Raw genomic sequence first — 16,184 nt, 5'->3', positions numbered from 1 at the left:
TAGCCACGAGCAGGACTACCAGCTACAACCCCCGGGGTAACGGACAGGTAGAGAGGGAGAACGCAACGGTGTGGAAGACCGCCATGCTCGCCCTAAAATCCAAGGGCCTCCCAATCTCCCGCTGGCAAGATGTCCTCCCCGATGCGCTCCACTCCATACTGCTCTGTACTGCCACAAACGCCACCCCTCACGAGAAGATGTTCGTCTTCCCCAGGAAATCCACCTCGGGGACATCACTACCGCCATGGCTGACGTCTCCGGGACCCGTCCTGCTCAGGAAACACGTGAGGAGCCATAAGACGGACCCCCTGGTCGAAAAGGTTCACCTCCTCCACGCCAACCCACAGTACGCCTACGTGGCGTATCCTGATGGGCGGGAGGACACAGTCTCAATTCGAGACCTCGCACCCTCAGGTACCACCCGAAACACCATCGATCACCCACCACCACTACCCACGACGCACCACCGGGGTGTCTACCACGAACTGACGACATGCCGGTGCCATCCCTACCCCGAGAGGACGACACGCCAGTGCTCCGTCCCACGCGAGAAGCGGCCGCGGGCAAAGAACCGCCGCAACCGGCACCACGAAGATCATTACGGCAGACAAGACCCCCAGAGAGACTTCCGTATACGAACTTTTGAAACACTTCACCCCGCCGGACTCTTTTTAAACGAGGGGTGAATGTGGTAAACCACTGTTAACCTGTACATGCCTGTGTGGTAAACCACTGTTAACCCTGTACAAGTCCAGGCATGTCTCAGCCCCTGGCTCCACCCCTAAGCCCGGGTATAAAGGTGACTCACCACCCTTCCCCCGGGAGCTCGTAGGGTGGATTCACTAGCAGAGGCATGCTCTAGTTCTTAGTCAATAAAAGCCTACTTCATATAAGTCCATTTCGTAGTCTTTGGTATTGTTGATAGCGCATCACTGTCCCCAGTCCCCATAGCACAGTGGGCATGAGGCACAGACTCCCAGAGTAAGTAGTTGACATGGGGTTAGTTAACACCTTTAAAAAGGTGCTGGGTCGACATCTGTTGAGGAGGATAATTGCGAGTTAGAGAGAGATTAATGGATGCTTGATTTTTTTCTTCCATGGGGAGGAACTTAGTGTTACTTAAAGTAGTGAATCAACATAGCATTACATAGGGCTCGATTTTCATTGGGCCGTGGAGGCGGGATTGGAGGCGTGTGGGGGATTAAAATCGTGAAATCGGGGGGGCACAAACCCATCCCGCCCCCAATCCGCCTCCATTGCCTGTTTCAAAGGAGGCGGATACCCGACCTGTGCAGGCAGTTTTTAGCCTAATCCTTATTTTTATCCCTGAAGCGTGGGATTCCCGACGGCTCCAAACCACAGCAAGTTAGCGAGGCGGACCGTCGGGCTGAAGGGCTTAGAGGGTTCGAGATGTCCGGTGTTCAGGTGAGTGATGTGTGCATGAGTGCAGAGGTAAGTGTGTTTGGTGTGTGTAAAGTGTTAAGAAGTTTTACTTACCATTACTTACCTTTACAGCCTTCCTTCCTTCAGGTCTCGGGAGTCCCTCATCTCACCGGCACAGAAAGCAGAATGGCTGCGAGCACTTGACAGATGAAATGTCAATCTGTGACGTCACCTGTTACCGGGTGGCCCTTAATTGGCCTGCTGAGCCCGCTGGGCGGGCTCAACAAGGTCAATCAAGTGAAAATCGCGTGGGTTGGCCACAACTCGATGGAGGCGGGACTACAACCCCAAAAGTTGTAGTCCCGCCTCCTACACGCCTCCAGTATCAAAATCCAGCCCAAAGAGTCTACAGCACAGAAACAGGCCATTCGGCCCAAAAAGTCCATGCCGGTGTTTATGCTCCACGCGAGCCTCCTCCCACCTTACTTCATCTCACCCCATCAACATATCCTTCTATTCCTTTCTCCCTCATGTGTTTATCTAGCTTCCCCTTAAATGCATCTACGCTATTCGCCTCAACCACTCCCTGTGGTAGCGAGTTCCACATTCTCACCACTCTCTGGGTAAAGAAGTTTCTCCTGAATTCCCCATTGGATTTATTAGTGACTATCTTATATTGATGGCCCCTGGTTCTGGTCTCCCCCACAAGTGGAAACATTTTCTCTACGTCTACCCTATCGAACCCCTTCATAATCTTATAGACCTCGACCAGGTCACCCCTTAGTCATCTCTTTTCTAGAGAAAAGAGCCCCAGCCTGTTCGATCTTTTCTGATAGTTCTGGTAGCATCCTTGTGAATCTTTTTTCCACCTTCTCCATTACTTCTATATAATTCTTGTAATATGGAGACTAGCACAGTACTTACTCCAAGGGTCCAACGAATGTTCTATACAAGTTTAACATAACTTCTCTGCTTTTGAATTCTATTCCCCTAGAATAAACCTCCAGTGCTTTGTTTGCAATTTTTATGGCTTTAGTTAGCCTACGTTGCTACTTTTAATGAGTGTGAATTTGTACCCCTAGATCCCTTTATGCCTCTACCCCATTTAGACTCTTTATTTTCCACCTTCTGGTGCACTCCTGCCTAAGCAAGTGATCTGCAGATATTTGAACCTCTTTTTCCCCTCCCCCAACAAAAGATAAATCAAGCAGAACTCCACACTATCAACATGAACTTACAAGCAACATTAACTCATCTTTGGCCAAATGCTTCCTATCCATCGTCCCTACAACTCAGGAACCAACATGACCCACAGAGTATCCTCCGCAGGAGCTTTGACTGTGGCCTCGAAACTCAGCCTCATAGTAGTCTCTAGATAGAGATAATTTTTTAATCAAAGAACATTCAGTTCGCTGGAATAAAAACAGAAAATGTTAGAGATGTAACAGGTTTTAAGCGAGTGCAAGGGCAGGGAAAGGGGGGGGGGGGGGGGGAGGAAAGAACAAAAGGGAAGGTCTCTGAGAGGCTGGAAGGCAGGAGAGATTAAATGACCAGAGGGATGATGGGGCGAGGCAAAAGGAGATGGTAATGGGACAAGTAAAGAAACAAAAGATGGGTCTAAACGAGGTGTAAATGGAAATGGCAGAATCATCAACAGCTGCCATCTGAAAAAATGAGGGCAGAGGCTATGATCTGAAATTGTTGAACTCGATGTTGAGTCCAGAAGGCTGTAAAGTGCCTAATCAAAAGATGAGGTGCTGCTCCTCGAGCTTACATTGAAACAGTGTAACAGGCCAAGGACAGAGAGGCCAGAGTGGGAGTGGTGTGGAGAATTAAAGTGACAGGCGACCAAAAGCTCGGGGTCACGCAAGTTCTCTGGATTCCAACACTGGAGGAACCACAGAACTTCCATGCAAAATTGTACGACGACTGGAAAATATATCAATTTAAAAATTAATGCAAACCTCTTTACGTTTGCTTCCATGAACTTTTGAGATCTTAAAAACATTTTGTATATATAGACACTTTGGTAGCACAACGTGGCAATATGCATTAACAGGACCTGGGTTCATGCCCATGTTACCTCACCCAGTGATCTCCCCCCTAGTAATCACGAGGAGGCCACAAATCAAAGACCAGGGGCTTCCCCATAGCAAGTAAAGGAAACCAGGCCAATTAGGAGCAGGAGGAGGCAATTTGGCTCTGTAGGTCATTCCCTTTTTTACGAATAACTTAGAGAGTTTACAGCATAGAAACGGGCCAGTCGGCCCAACTGGTCCATGTGGTGTTTATGCTCCTCACGCGCCTCCTCCCAACTTACTTTATCTCACCTTTCTATTTCTTTCTCCCTCATGTACTTATCTAGCTTCTCCTTAAATCTATCTATGTTATTCGCCTCAACCATTCCCTGTGGCAGCAAGTTTCACATTCCAACCACTCTTGAGTAAAGGTGTTTCCCCTGAATTGCTCATTGAATTTATTAGTGACAATATTTTATTGATGGCCACTAGTTTTGGACTCCCCCGTAAGTGGAAACATCTTCTCTACTTCTACCCTATCGAACCCCTTCATAATTTTAAAGAGCTCTATCCAGGTCACCCCTCAATTCTTCTCTTTTCTAGAGAAAAGAGCCCCAGCCTGTTCAGCTCAGAGCTCTCCCGTGGCTTAGGCTGAATCTGAACTAGGCCTCTCCTAGTGACCGGTTCAAGCACGGTAGTGGCAGGGGTCCAGAAGCTGGTCGCACGTCTGGGAAGAACACAAGATCAACAAAACTCAAAAATCAGCTCAATACTAACCGATCACAGTGGGCTCCAGATCCACAAACACAGCCCTGGGTACGTGTTTGCCAGCTCCCGTCTGGCTGAAGAACGTAGTGTAGGAGTCATCCCCTCCTCCAAGGGACTTGTCACCCATCATCCGTCCATCGGGCTGGATGCCATGCTCCAGACAGTACAGCTCCCAGCAGGCATTGCCCATCTGGACACCAGCCTGGCCAACATGGATGGAGATACATTCACGCTGGGAATAAACAGGAAACACCACGTTCCAATTAGAAATGATGATCGTAAAGGGACAACAAGAATGAACAGAACAATCTTGCCCCTGAAATTACGTCAGCCATTTTTACTCAAAATGATTAAGTCTGCTATTCACTCACTGCCATCACATCTTTCCTCACAAACTATAGCAGCCCTAAGTTCTGTTCTCCCTGTTCCTCCCTTCACTTGGCCTTCAGTGCAGAGTTCTGATTGTCAAACAGCAACAGGTGCAGCCAGTAGCGGGGGTACATCTGTTCAGGCACAGGCCACTGGTTGGCAGGACCGAGCGCAGCCTGATCCCACTGAGATGAATCAAGAAATGCATCCCCTTATGGAGGGGAATGCCATAAATACTTGGGTGTCCATCCAGGGTCTGATTAGAAGATTTTTAAAACCATTTATTAAATGAACAATGTACTATTGTAAACTAAACAAAGCCCTAGACAAGAGCACAGAAAAAATGATGCTATTTTGCTAAATTATAAATACTGTCTGCTTGATAGCTAGTTATTACCCAGTTCATTTATACCGAGGAAACCCACAGTCCTTCCAGCCAATGCTGCCCATTTATACAGTGGTTGTCAGAAGGTCATAGTTTCATGCCACATTCCACAATTTAAGCTCGCGGTCCACCAATCCCTGGATTTTAAAATTCCCTTACTCGTGTTAAAATCCCTCCATCGTCTCCCACCCCCCCCCCGCCACCCCCCCCCCCCCCCCCCCCGCCTCTCTCTGTAACTTCCCCCATCCCTACAACCCTCCGTGCAACTCTGCATTCCTCCGACTCTGGTCTCTTCGCATCCACCACTTCCTTTGCTCCACCATTGGCAGCCGTGCGGTCTAAGATGGCCTGAGCTCTGGAATTCCCACCCCAAGCCTCTCCAGTAGCTGGGTACCCTTCAAGACTCTGCTTAAAACTTACCAATTTGACCGTTTGGTCACCTGTCCTAATATCTCCTTCTTTGGCTCGTGTCAATTTTTGTCTGATTATGCTTCTGTGAAGTGCCTTTGGGCTTTTTAGCACATTAAGAAAGTGCTATGTAAATACAAGTTATGTAATCTACGCCGGCACTTCAGTCATTGAAGCTGCTGTCTCCTAGCCAAGACATGAAATAGAGTCAACCGGTTCAGGTAGACGTAAAAGATCCCATGACTATTTGAAGAGCAGGGGAGTTTCCCTGATGTCCCCTATCCCTCCACCACCATCATAAGAACATAAGATGTAGGAGCAGGAGGAGATCATTTGGCCGCTCAAGCCTGCTCTGCCATTCAATAAGATCATGGCTGGTCTGATCTTGGCCTCAACTCCACTTCCCTGCCCGCTCCCCATAACCCTTGACTCCCTTACCTTTCAAAAATCTGTCTATCTCCACCTTAAATATATTCAGTGACCCAGTCTCCACAGCTCTCTGGGGAAGAGAATTCCACAGATTTATGACCCTCTGAGAGAAGAAATTCCTCCTCATTTCTGATTTAAAAGGGTGCCCCCTTATTCTGAAACTATGCCCCCTAGTTCTAGATCTCATTGAAACTTATAAAATTCTGACAGGACTGGACAGACTAGATGCAGGAAGGATGTTCCCGATGGTCAGGGAGTCCAGAACCAGGGGTCACAGTCTAAGGATAAGGGGTAAGCCATTTAGGACAGAAATGAGGAGGAATTTCTTCACCCAGAGAGTGGTGAACCTGTGGAATTCTCTACCACACAAGGCAGTAGAGGCCAATTCATTAAATATATTCAAGAAGGAGTTTATATATATTAAGGCTAAAGGGATCAAGGGATATGGGGAGAAAGCAGGGACCGGGTACTGAATTTGGATGATCAGCCATGATCGCATTGAATGGCAGAGCAGGCTCGAGGGGCCGAATGGCCTACTCCTGCTCCTATCTTCTATGTTTCTATTCCCCCACGAGGGGAAAAATCCTCTCTGCATCTACCCGGTCGGTCAAGCCCCCTTCAGAATCTTACACGTTTCAATAAGATCCCCTCTCATTCTTCTAAACCCGTGAGTGTAGGCCCCAGGACATTTATCTTGTTTGGATGTTTGTGGGACCTTGCTGGTCACAGATTGACTGTAACATTTCCCTACAACAGCGACTGCACTTCAAAAATAATTAATGAATTAGCCACGAAGCCCTTCACCACATATAAATGCAAGTTCTTTTCACGTTGACCCATATCTTGTGATATTTCTGCAATTATTATACAGGTTGAGCGGCCAAAATCCGGAGTTCCGGAATCCGGACTCCGGGACGATTGGTGGCAGGGTTGTCCGGAATCCGTAAAATGTGCCGGAATCCGGAACTCCGGGTTGTGGACGCTCAACCTGTACTTCAAAAAGCCATTAACTTTTGTTGTCCTTTTTTTTGGAAAAAATCCTATGAAAAATGCGAGTGCTGCAATAAAACTTTAGTGTCGTGTTTTATCCTCCTTAATCTGCACAGCTCCACTAAGTGTTTCCGCCAGGCTGCGGCCATGGCACCACGCCGCCCTGGTGGCCTAGTGTGGGGCATCGGATGCTCTGCAGAGCTCGCAGCGTCCCTCCCCTTTTAACAGAAGGAAAGGGGGCGCGGAGAAACACGACAGCGCTACGCGGGAGCGGCCCAGGCATTTCCGGACTCGGAACGTGTTTCTGATGTCCGAAGTCCGGAAACGCCCGAGCCCAGGTTGCGATATTTCCGGACTTCGGACATCAGAAACACGTTCCGAAGTCCGGACAAAAACACGAAAACCGGCTGGGCCCCGGTCCCAGGGTTGCCGGATTCAGGACGCTCAACCTGTACTTCACTTCTTATTTATGTCCAGGTGTCAGCCGTGGCTCAGTGGGTGTCACTCTCTCTCGCCTCTGGGTTAGAAGGTTGTGGGTCCAAGTCCCACTCCAGGGACATAAGCACGTAATCCAGGCTGACGCTCCCAGTGCTGTACCGAGGAAGCGCTGCACTGTCGGAGGTGCCGTCTTTCAGATGAGACATTTAAACCGAGGCCCCGTCTGCCCTCTCTCAGGTGGACGTAAAAGATCCCATGGTTCTCTTTTGAAGAAGAGGTGGGGAGTTCTCCCCGGTGTCCTGGGGCCAATATTTATCCCTCAAATCAACATCACCAAAAAAACAGATGATCTGGTCATTATCACATTGCTGTTTGTGGGAGCTTGCTGTGCACACATTTCCCAAAATACAACAGTGACTCCACTTCAAGAAAGTACTTCATTGGCTGTAAAGCGCTTTGGGACGGCCCAAGATTGTGAAAGGCACTATATAAATGCAAGTCTTTCTTTTCTTTGCACCAATGCAGCTCAGGGAGGAAGCAGGCATGGCACTCCAAAAAATTCTGCTGAAGTCCCTCCTTTTGTGATTCAGTTCGAGCTGCCAAAGTAGTGAAATGGGCCTGTCACACCACTAGCCGCCTTACGACAACTTATACAGCACCTTTGACGTAATAATAAAAATGTTCTAAAGTGCTTCACGAAAGTCAAAAATAACTGGAGGCGGAGAGACGGAGGTGGTGGTGGGGGGGTGCAGAGGGAGATGACTGGAAGGCTGATTGAAAGCAAAACTGAAGAGGTAGGTTTAGGAGGAGCCTCTGAAGAGAAGGAGGAGATGTCCCGGAGTGTGGCTAGGAAAGCTGCAGATGAAATCGTTCACACAGCTTTGAGCATGAAACAAAACAACACAAAGCTGGGTGGGCGTGTGTGCTGTGAGGAGGATGCCGAGAAACTCCAGTATGATTTGGACAGGTTGGGTGATTGGGCAGAAGCATGGCAGATGCAGTATAATGTGGATAAATCCGAGGTTATCCACTTTGGTGGCAAAAACAGGAAGGCAGATTATTATCTGAACGGCAATAGATTGGGAGAAGGGGAAGTGCAACGAGACCTGGGTGTCCTTGTGCACCAGTCGCTGAAGGTAAGCATGCAGGTGCAGCTGGCAGTTAAGAAGGCAAATGGTATGTTGGTCTTCGTAGCGAGAGGGTTCGAGTACAGGAGCAAGGATGTCTTGCTGCAGTTGAACAGGGCCTTGGTGAGACCACACCTTGAGTATTGTGTGCAGTTTTGGTCGCCTTATCTGAGGAAGGATGTTCTTGCCATGGAGGGAGTGCAGTAAAGATTCACCAGACTGATACCTGGGATGGCAGGAATGACGTATGAGGAGAGATTGGGTCGATTGGGGTTATATTCGCTGGAGTTTAGAAGAATGAGAGGGGATCTAATTGAAACTTATAAAATTCTAACAGGACTAGACAGACTAGATGCAGGAAGGCTGTTCCCGATGGCGGGGGAGTCCAGAACCAGGGGTCACAGTCTAAGGATAAGGGGTAAGCCATTTAGGACAGAGATGAGGAGGAATTTCTTCACCCAGAGAGTGGTGAACCTGTGGAATTCTCTGCCACAGAAGGCAGTAGAGGCCAATTCATTAAATATATTCAAGAAGGAGTTAGATATATTTCTTAAGGCTAAAGGGATCAAGGGATATGGGGAGAAGGCAGGGACAGGGTACTGAATTTGGATGATCAGCCATGATCTCATTGAATGGCGGAGCAGGCTCGAGGGGCCGAATGGCCTACTCCTGCTCCTATCTTCTATGTTTCTATGTAAATCAATGTGCTTAGAAAAGACAATGAAGTGCTTCCTTGAAGTGCAGTCACTGTTCTAAGGTGGGAAATGTGGCAGCTAAGTTGCACACAGCAAGCTCCCACAAACAGCAATGTGATAATGGCCAACGATGTTGGTTGAGGGATAAATATTGGCCAGGACACCGGGGAGAACTAACCTGCTCTTCTTCAAAATAGTGCCGCGGGGTCTTATACGTCCAGTCGAGGGGGCTGACAGTGCCTCGGTTTAACGTCTCACCCGAAAGATCGCACCTCCGACAGTGCAGCACTGGGAGTGTCAGCCTAGATTACATACTCAAGACCCTGGAGTGGGACTATGAACCCACAACCTTCTGACTCAGAGGCGAGCATGCTACCCACTGAGCCACGGCTGACACCGTAATTTAGCCATCAATCCCCCCAGCTCACAATATGGAACCAAGGCAGATAAATGGAGTTGAGATACAAATCAGCCATGATCTACATGAATGATGGAACAGGCTCGAGGGGCTGAATGGCCTCCTGCTCCTATATTCCCAATCCGGGAGGATTGGCAAATCTAGACTGGGGGGGGGGGGGGGTGATACGTCTTATGACCCTGCAATGAAGCAAAGAGGGAAGAAGAAGACAACATAGGGGAATGTAGAACTGAAGGATGTCACAGAGGTGGAGAAGGGATTTGTAGAGGAGGACAAGGATTTTGAAATTGTGACTGAAGCTTTTTGCCATATGGATCATATGCTATCAGAGGGTGGAGATCAGGAGAGGAGAGGCAAAAAGGTGGAGGCCACCAGCCCCAATTATCTGCTCAGTCACCCGCTGGACACCACACATCATAGAGTCACCAACCCTCCAGGATTGTCCTGGAGTCTTCAGGAATTAAAGATTAATCTCCTGGCCATTACTGCAAGGAAAACGCAGGAGAAAAATCAAAGGAGCCTCAAAACAAATATCGGAGATGGGGGGTGGGGGGGGAAAGGCGGTTGTTTGACAGTCAAGAATCATGAAGGTAAAGAAGAGTCTGTTAGCTCTCTCATTGACATGGGAAGGCGGGGTGATGTGAGGATGGACGGGTCGAGCAACCAATGGCGGGAGTGTGGGGGCGGGGCAGTTGGTCATGTGTGATGAACCCTCCTGGGATATGCCCAACCAGAGTTGACAACTGTAGCACGCAGTCACACGGAGCAGATACAGGCCAGCTCCCCGAGGCCCAGTACTTTGTTTACCTTCTGGTTAACACAATTAGTTTAATGATTAACCAACCTAGACCCAGCCAAAAACATTAATAGCTGAAGTAATTCACGGACTGTCAGCTCCGCAGGGCTTGCACTGCCCTTGCAGGTAACCTGCTTTAATAAACTGGAAAGCTGGGGGGGGGAAAAAATTTAAATAAAACACATTAAATAAAAGGTCAAAAGGACTGTGTGTAACACGGGTAAGAAACGTGCAGTCAACAGCTTATATCCAAGTGGATGAAGGACAGACTTGCATTTCTCCAGCGCCTTACATGAACTCAGGATGTCCCAAAATGCTTCACAGCCAATGAAGCACTTTTTGAAGTGTTGTAATAGAAACATAGGAGCAGGAGCAGGCCATTCGGCCCTTCGAGCCTGCTCCGCCATTCAATGAGATCATGGCTGATCATCCAAATTCAGTACCCTGTCCCTGCCTTCTCCCCATATCCCTTGATCCCTTTAGCCTTAAGAAATATATCCAACTCCTTCTTGAATATATTTAATGAACTGGCCTCAACTGCCTTCTGTGGTAGAGAATTCCACAGGTTCACCACTCTCTGGGTGAAGAAATTCCTCCTCATCTCAGTCCTAAATGGCTTACCCCTTATCCTTAGACTATGACCCCTGGTTCTGGACTCCCCGGCCATCATAAACATCCTTCCTGCATCTAGACTGTCCAGGCCTGACAGAATTTTATAGGTTTCGATGAGATCCCCTCTCAATCTTCTAAACTCCAGTGAATATAAGCCCAATCGACACAATCTCTCCTCATACGTCATTCCTGCCATCCCAGGTATCAGCCTGGTGAATCTTCGCTGCACTCCTTCCATGGCAAGAACGTCCTTCCTCAGACAAGGCGACCAAAACTGCACACAATATTCAAGGTGCGGTCTCACCAAGGCCCTGTACAACTGCAGCAAGACATCCTTGTTCCTGTACTTGAACCCTCTCGCTACGAAGGCCAACATACCATTTGCCTTCTTAACCGCCTGCTGCACCTGCATGCTTACCTTCAGCGACTGGTGCACAAGAACACCCAGGTCTCGTTGCACTTCCCCTTCTCCCAATCTATTGCCATTCAAAAAATAATCTGCCTTCCTGTTTTTGCCACCAAAGTGGATAACCTCACATTTATCCACATTATAGTGCATTTGCCATGTTTCTGCCCAATCACCCAACCTGTCCAAATCGTACTGGAGTTTCACGACATCCTCCTCACAGCATACCCTCCCACCCAGCTTTGTGTCATCGTAATGGAGGAAACGCGGCAGCCAATCTGCGCACAGCAAGCTCCCACAAACAGCAATGAGCTAAATGACCAAATAATCTTAGTGATGTTGGTTGTGGGATAACTAAATATTGGCCAGGACACCGGGGAGAACGTCACAGCTTTTCTTCAAAATAGTGCCGTGGGATCTTTTACATTGGCCTGAGACGGGGGCCTCAGTTTAACATCTCCTCCAAAGGACGGCACTTCCAACACTCCCTCAGTCCTGGCAATGGGAACGTTAGCCTAGTATGTGCTCAAGTCTCCTGGAGTGGGACTTGAACCCATGACCTTTAACAACTGCACTACCCACTGAGCCAGAGCTGGCACCGCCATGGCTACACCTCACAACATTTGGCAAAACTTAACCCTCATCAAGGCTTGCGTGTGTCGGTGGACCTGCACGGTGCCATTTAAAAAAAAAAATATATAGATAAAGCTTCACAGGAACGACCTTAGGGAGTGAAAATACAGGCTGGAGACACCAGCTTCGGGAAAGTTCCTGCAGCAGTTTGACATCTGACGTGCCACCCACAAGAGTTTGCAGTCACCATACCATGTGACAACACTTTAAGCCCTGCCCGAGCCCCTCATAATCACTTTGATGACTCTTTTATTCTTCACCCACCCCATTCACCCTCTTCCCTAATCCAGAAAGAAAATTCAAATCGCAGTGTATCAGAGGGAAATGTGCAGCACTGGGTGTAACCAGACCCAGAGCAGCTGCACCATCAGGCTGAGGACACTCCTTTTGGAAAACCTGTTCATCAGCTGCTGCTGCTGCTGGAGATAATAAACAAAAGTTCTGGCTCGACAGGAGTCTCACATGATCTTGCTGCCCTCCTCTCCCGGTTCCTAATCGTTATTTTGGGACAGTGAGACTCCCTTTCCCCTTTCTGTCCCAGCGCACGCGGGTCTTCAGCAGCCTTGTTCTGGCTCAGATTCTCCGATTTCTTGAGCAGGCCGCCCAGAAATCGGACCACCAAAATGTCTGATTTTTAAAAAAAAATCAAGTCCGTTTTTTTTCTTTGTTTTGTTTTTTTCTAAACCCAGGGCAATGGCTCCGTTAGGTGTCGGCCGTGGCTCAGCGGGTAGCTCTCTCGCCTTCTGAGGTCACCACTCCAGGATCTTGAACACATAATCCCAGTGCCAATACCGAGGGAGCACTGCACTGTCGGAAGTGCTGTCTTTTGGATGGGATGTTAAATCCAGGCCCCGTCTCCCCTCTCAGGTGGATGTAAAAAAATCCCACGGCACCATTTCAAAGAGCGGGGTAGTCAACCCACCTCCCCCGTGTCCTGGGCCAATATTTATCCCTCCACCATCATCACTAACAACAGATGATCTGGTCATTTATCACATTGCTGTTTGTGGGATCTTGCTTTGCGAGAATTGGCTGCCGCATTTCCTGCATTACAACGGTGATTGCACTTCAAAAAAAAAAGTACTATCGGTTGTAAAGTGCTTCAGAATATCCCGAGGTTGTGAAAGGCGCTATATAAATGCAAGTCCTTTTCTTACTTTTTCTTTACAAGGACTGAACCTGTGTATTTCCTGAACTGTAGCGCTGAACTGCTCTAGCCAACTGGGCCATCAGGGGAGCCTCCACATCTCTTTCTCTCTCAGGTGCCATTTACATAGATACATAGAAGATAGGAGCAGGAGTAGGCCATTCGACCCCTCGAGCCTGCTCCGCCATTCAATGAGATCATGGCTGATCATCCAAATTCAGTACCCTGTCCCTGCCTTCTCCCCATATCCCTTGATCCCTTTAGCCTTAAGAAATATATCTAACTCCTTCTTGAATATATTTAATGAATTGGCCTCCACTGCCTTCTGTGGTAGAGAATTCCACAGGTTCACCACTCTCTGGGTGAAGAAATTCCTCCTCATCTCTGTCCTAAATGGCTTACCCCTTATCCTTAGACTGTGACCCCTGGTTCTGGACTCCCCCGCCATCGGGAACATCCTTCCTGCATCTAGTCTGTCTAGTCCTGTTAGAATTTTATAAGTTTCAATGAGATCCCCTCTCATTCTTCTAAACTCCAGTGAATATAAGCCCAATCGACCCAATCTCTCCTCATACGTCATTCCTGCCATCCCAGGTATCAGCCTGGTGAATCTTCGCTGCACTCCCTCCATGGCAAGAACATCTCCGTTCTCCGTGCAAGAAGGTCGGCAGGCAACCTACTCCCAAGCCATTGTCAGCATAGCTCGCTTCTGGAGATGTACGAGGGCAGTCCCTGGCGACTGGCCGGCACAAAGGGCTTTCCTCCCTCTTAACGTGGTCTTCAGAATAAATGTACAGCTCAACAGGAGGATAACTTGCATTTCTATAACGCCTTCCACGACCTCAGGATGTCCCAAAGCGCTTTACAGCCAATGAGGTACTATAAGTGTAGTCACCGTTGTAATGTAGGAAACGCGGCAGCCAGTCGGCGCACAGCAAGCTCCCACAAACAGCAATGTGACAATGACCAGATCATCTGTGCTAGTGATGCTGGTTGAGGGATCAATGTTGGTCCAGGTCACCGGGGAGAACTCCCCTGCTCTTCTTCGAAAGAGTGCTGTGGGATCTTTTTACGTCCACCCGAGTGGGCAGACGGAGCCTCGGTTAAACGCCTCATCCAAGAGACGTCATTCGACGGTGCCACACTCCCTCAGTAGTGCACTGGCCTAGATTTTGTGCTCATTTCTTTGGAGTGGGAAATGAACAGGATGACAGGGAAGTGCACTGGGTCACAATGAATCTTCAGTAGTGACCCTGTCCCACTGGGTCACAGCAGCTCATGTGCTAATGATTCACTATCTAAATTTAATATATGATGCTCTCGGTCCACAACAGATTGACTAAGACACAGATCATGAAATCATCTCACCAACAGTCTTCTGTTAGTATCTAGGTCAACTGTTGCTTACCAATTAACCTTCAATTGGTAACTGCCCCTCCTGGGGAATCCAAAACAAGCGGGCTTAAATCTTAAAACTAAAGCTAGGCCAGTTAAGCATGAAATAAGAAGCATTTTCTCCACATAAAGGGGTAGTGGAAATCTGCAATTCTTCTACCCCCACCAAAAAACAGCTGCAGATATTGAGGGTCAACTGGCATTTGTCTTTTTAAGAACATGATCGATAGATTTTTGTTGGGTAAGAATATGAAGGGATGTGGAGCAAAGGCGGGGAGATGGAGTTGAGGTACAGATCAGCCATGATCTAGCTGAATGGCGGAACAGGCTCGAGGGGCCGAATGGCCAACTCCCGTTCTCAAGTACTAACAGATGACAAAGGACGGTTTCATAAAAGGAGACATAAAGTGGAATTAAGGAGAGGCTGTGGAGTTGTCCAGTTGTAAACACCCTCTGTTTACTGCTAACTCAATAAATTCTCAACTCACTGTGTCAAGCCCATACCCACTGTTGAATCAGGATTTGGTCCATTATTGTGAAAGCATCAACAAAGGCCGGAATTTTGTTCAGGCAGGTGGGTTGGGGTGGGGGGGGGGTTGGTGGGACGGGTGGGGGGGGGCAGACCGAGGCGGGCGGGAAACCAACAGGGCCTAATTTGAATGAGAGCCTGGCTGGCTGCGGGCAAGTAGGCCTCAGTCGCGAGGGGTCGGTCCGGCGGTGGGATCGAGGGGGGATTGGATTTGGCGGGAAAGGGGTCGGGATCGGCGGAGGGGCTGTCAGAGTGGGGAGAGAGGATCAGGAGGAGGGGTCGGCAATCGGCAGGGGAGAGTGAGGATCGGCGGGGGGGGTGTGGGTGGGGGTTGCAGGAGCGGTAGGTGGAGTCGAAGGATCGGGGCCAACCTCATCATCATCGTTGGGGGGCGTGGGAGGAGGCCTGGGGTGGGTGGGCGCCTGGGAATGCGATTGGAGGCCTCGTGAGGGAGTCTACGATCGCGGGAGCTGGTTATGGCCGGGACCCTGGATCCAGGAGGTAGGTATGAAGCCACTTACCTCCTGGATGCAACAGTCCCCACCTCGCTTTAACTGCCGGGTTTCACGAATTGTGTGAAACCCGTCCACCGGCAGTTAAACACAAAATGGAGGGAAGAACCTCCCGTCAATCAAGATCCAGTTGGATACTGTGATGGGAGGACTCTCCTTCTGAATGAGTGGACCGAATGGTCACCTTCACCTGTATTTACCTTGGAACCTCTAATCCCCTCGTCTATACTCTTCAGTCGGAAAGCAACTTGGTTCCCATTGTTCGTGGAACCTTGTTTCCAAATGACAAGTCTCTATACAATTGGCGAAGCAGGTTTGAGCAGAACTCGTGCTCTGCAGAATTAATTTTGGGTGGACCTGGGACAAACCCAGATTTAAACCACCCACACCCCAAGGCAGTATCAACAAGGCGTATGCTATTTCATAGAATCGTACCCCATCGCGCCTGCTCATTGAAAGGCCTATACAATAAGTCCCGTTTCCCCCCCCCACCACCGCCACTGCTCTTTCCCCACAGCCCTGCGAATTTCTCCTTTTCAAGTATTTATCCAATTCCCTTTTCAAAGTTACTATTGAATCTGCTTCCACCGCCCTTTCAGGCAGCGCGTTCCAGATCGTAGCAGTAAGATTGCAATATTTAGTGCATGTTTTGCTCATGGCCCACTCACATTTACAAATCGAAGCCCCCTCTTCTCGTGTTTCCCCTCGTGGGTGAATGTAGAACTA

At 48.8% G+C, this 16,184-nt stretch overlaps 2 protein-coding genes across 2 annotated transcripts in view; one reads left to right on the top strand and one right to left on the bottom strand.

Annotated features, from left to right (window-relative positions):
- LOC147120636 (tubulin alpha chain) overlaps positions 1 to 16,184 on the bottom strand; it is a 75,050-nt gene that overhangs the window by 6,415 nt on the left and 52,451 nt on the right. Inside the window, exon 2 of the mRNA XM_085986790.1 lies at positions 4,179 to 4,401. Coding sequence (XP_085842916.1) covers positions 4,179 to 4,401 — 223 coding nt within the window. The remainder of the gene's footprint in view (positions 1 to 4,178; positions 4,402 to 16,184) is intronic.
- Positions 1 to 16,184, top strand: part of stk16 (serine/threonine kinase 16) — a 102,712-nt gene that overhangs the window by 75,506 nt on the left and 11,022 nt on the right. The gene's annotated exons all lie outside the window — the stretch shown is intronic.

The sequence above is a fragment of the Somniosus microcephalus genome, chromosome 4 (genome assembly GCF_052327205.1).
Source record: "Somniosus microcephalus isolate GS21.2 chromosome 4, FLI_Smic_1.0, whole genome shotgun sequence".
Classification (NCBI taxonomy): domain Eukaryota; kingdom Metazoa; phylum Chordata; class Chondrichthyes; order Squaliformes; family Somniosidae; genus Somniosus; species Somniosus microcephalus.
This window is presented reverse-complemented; position numbering and strand designations above follow the sequence as displayed.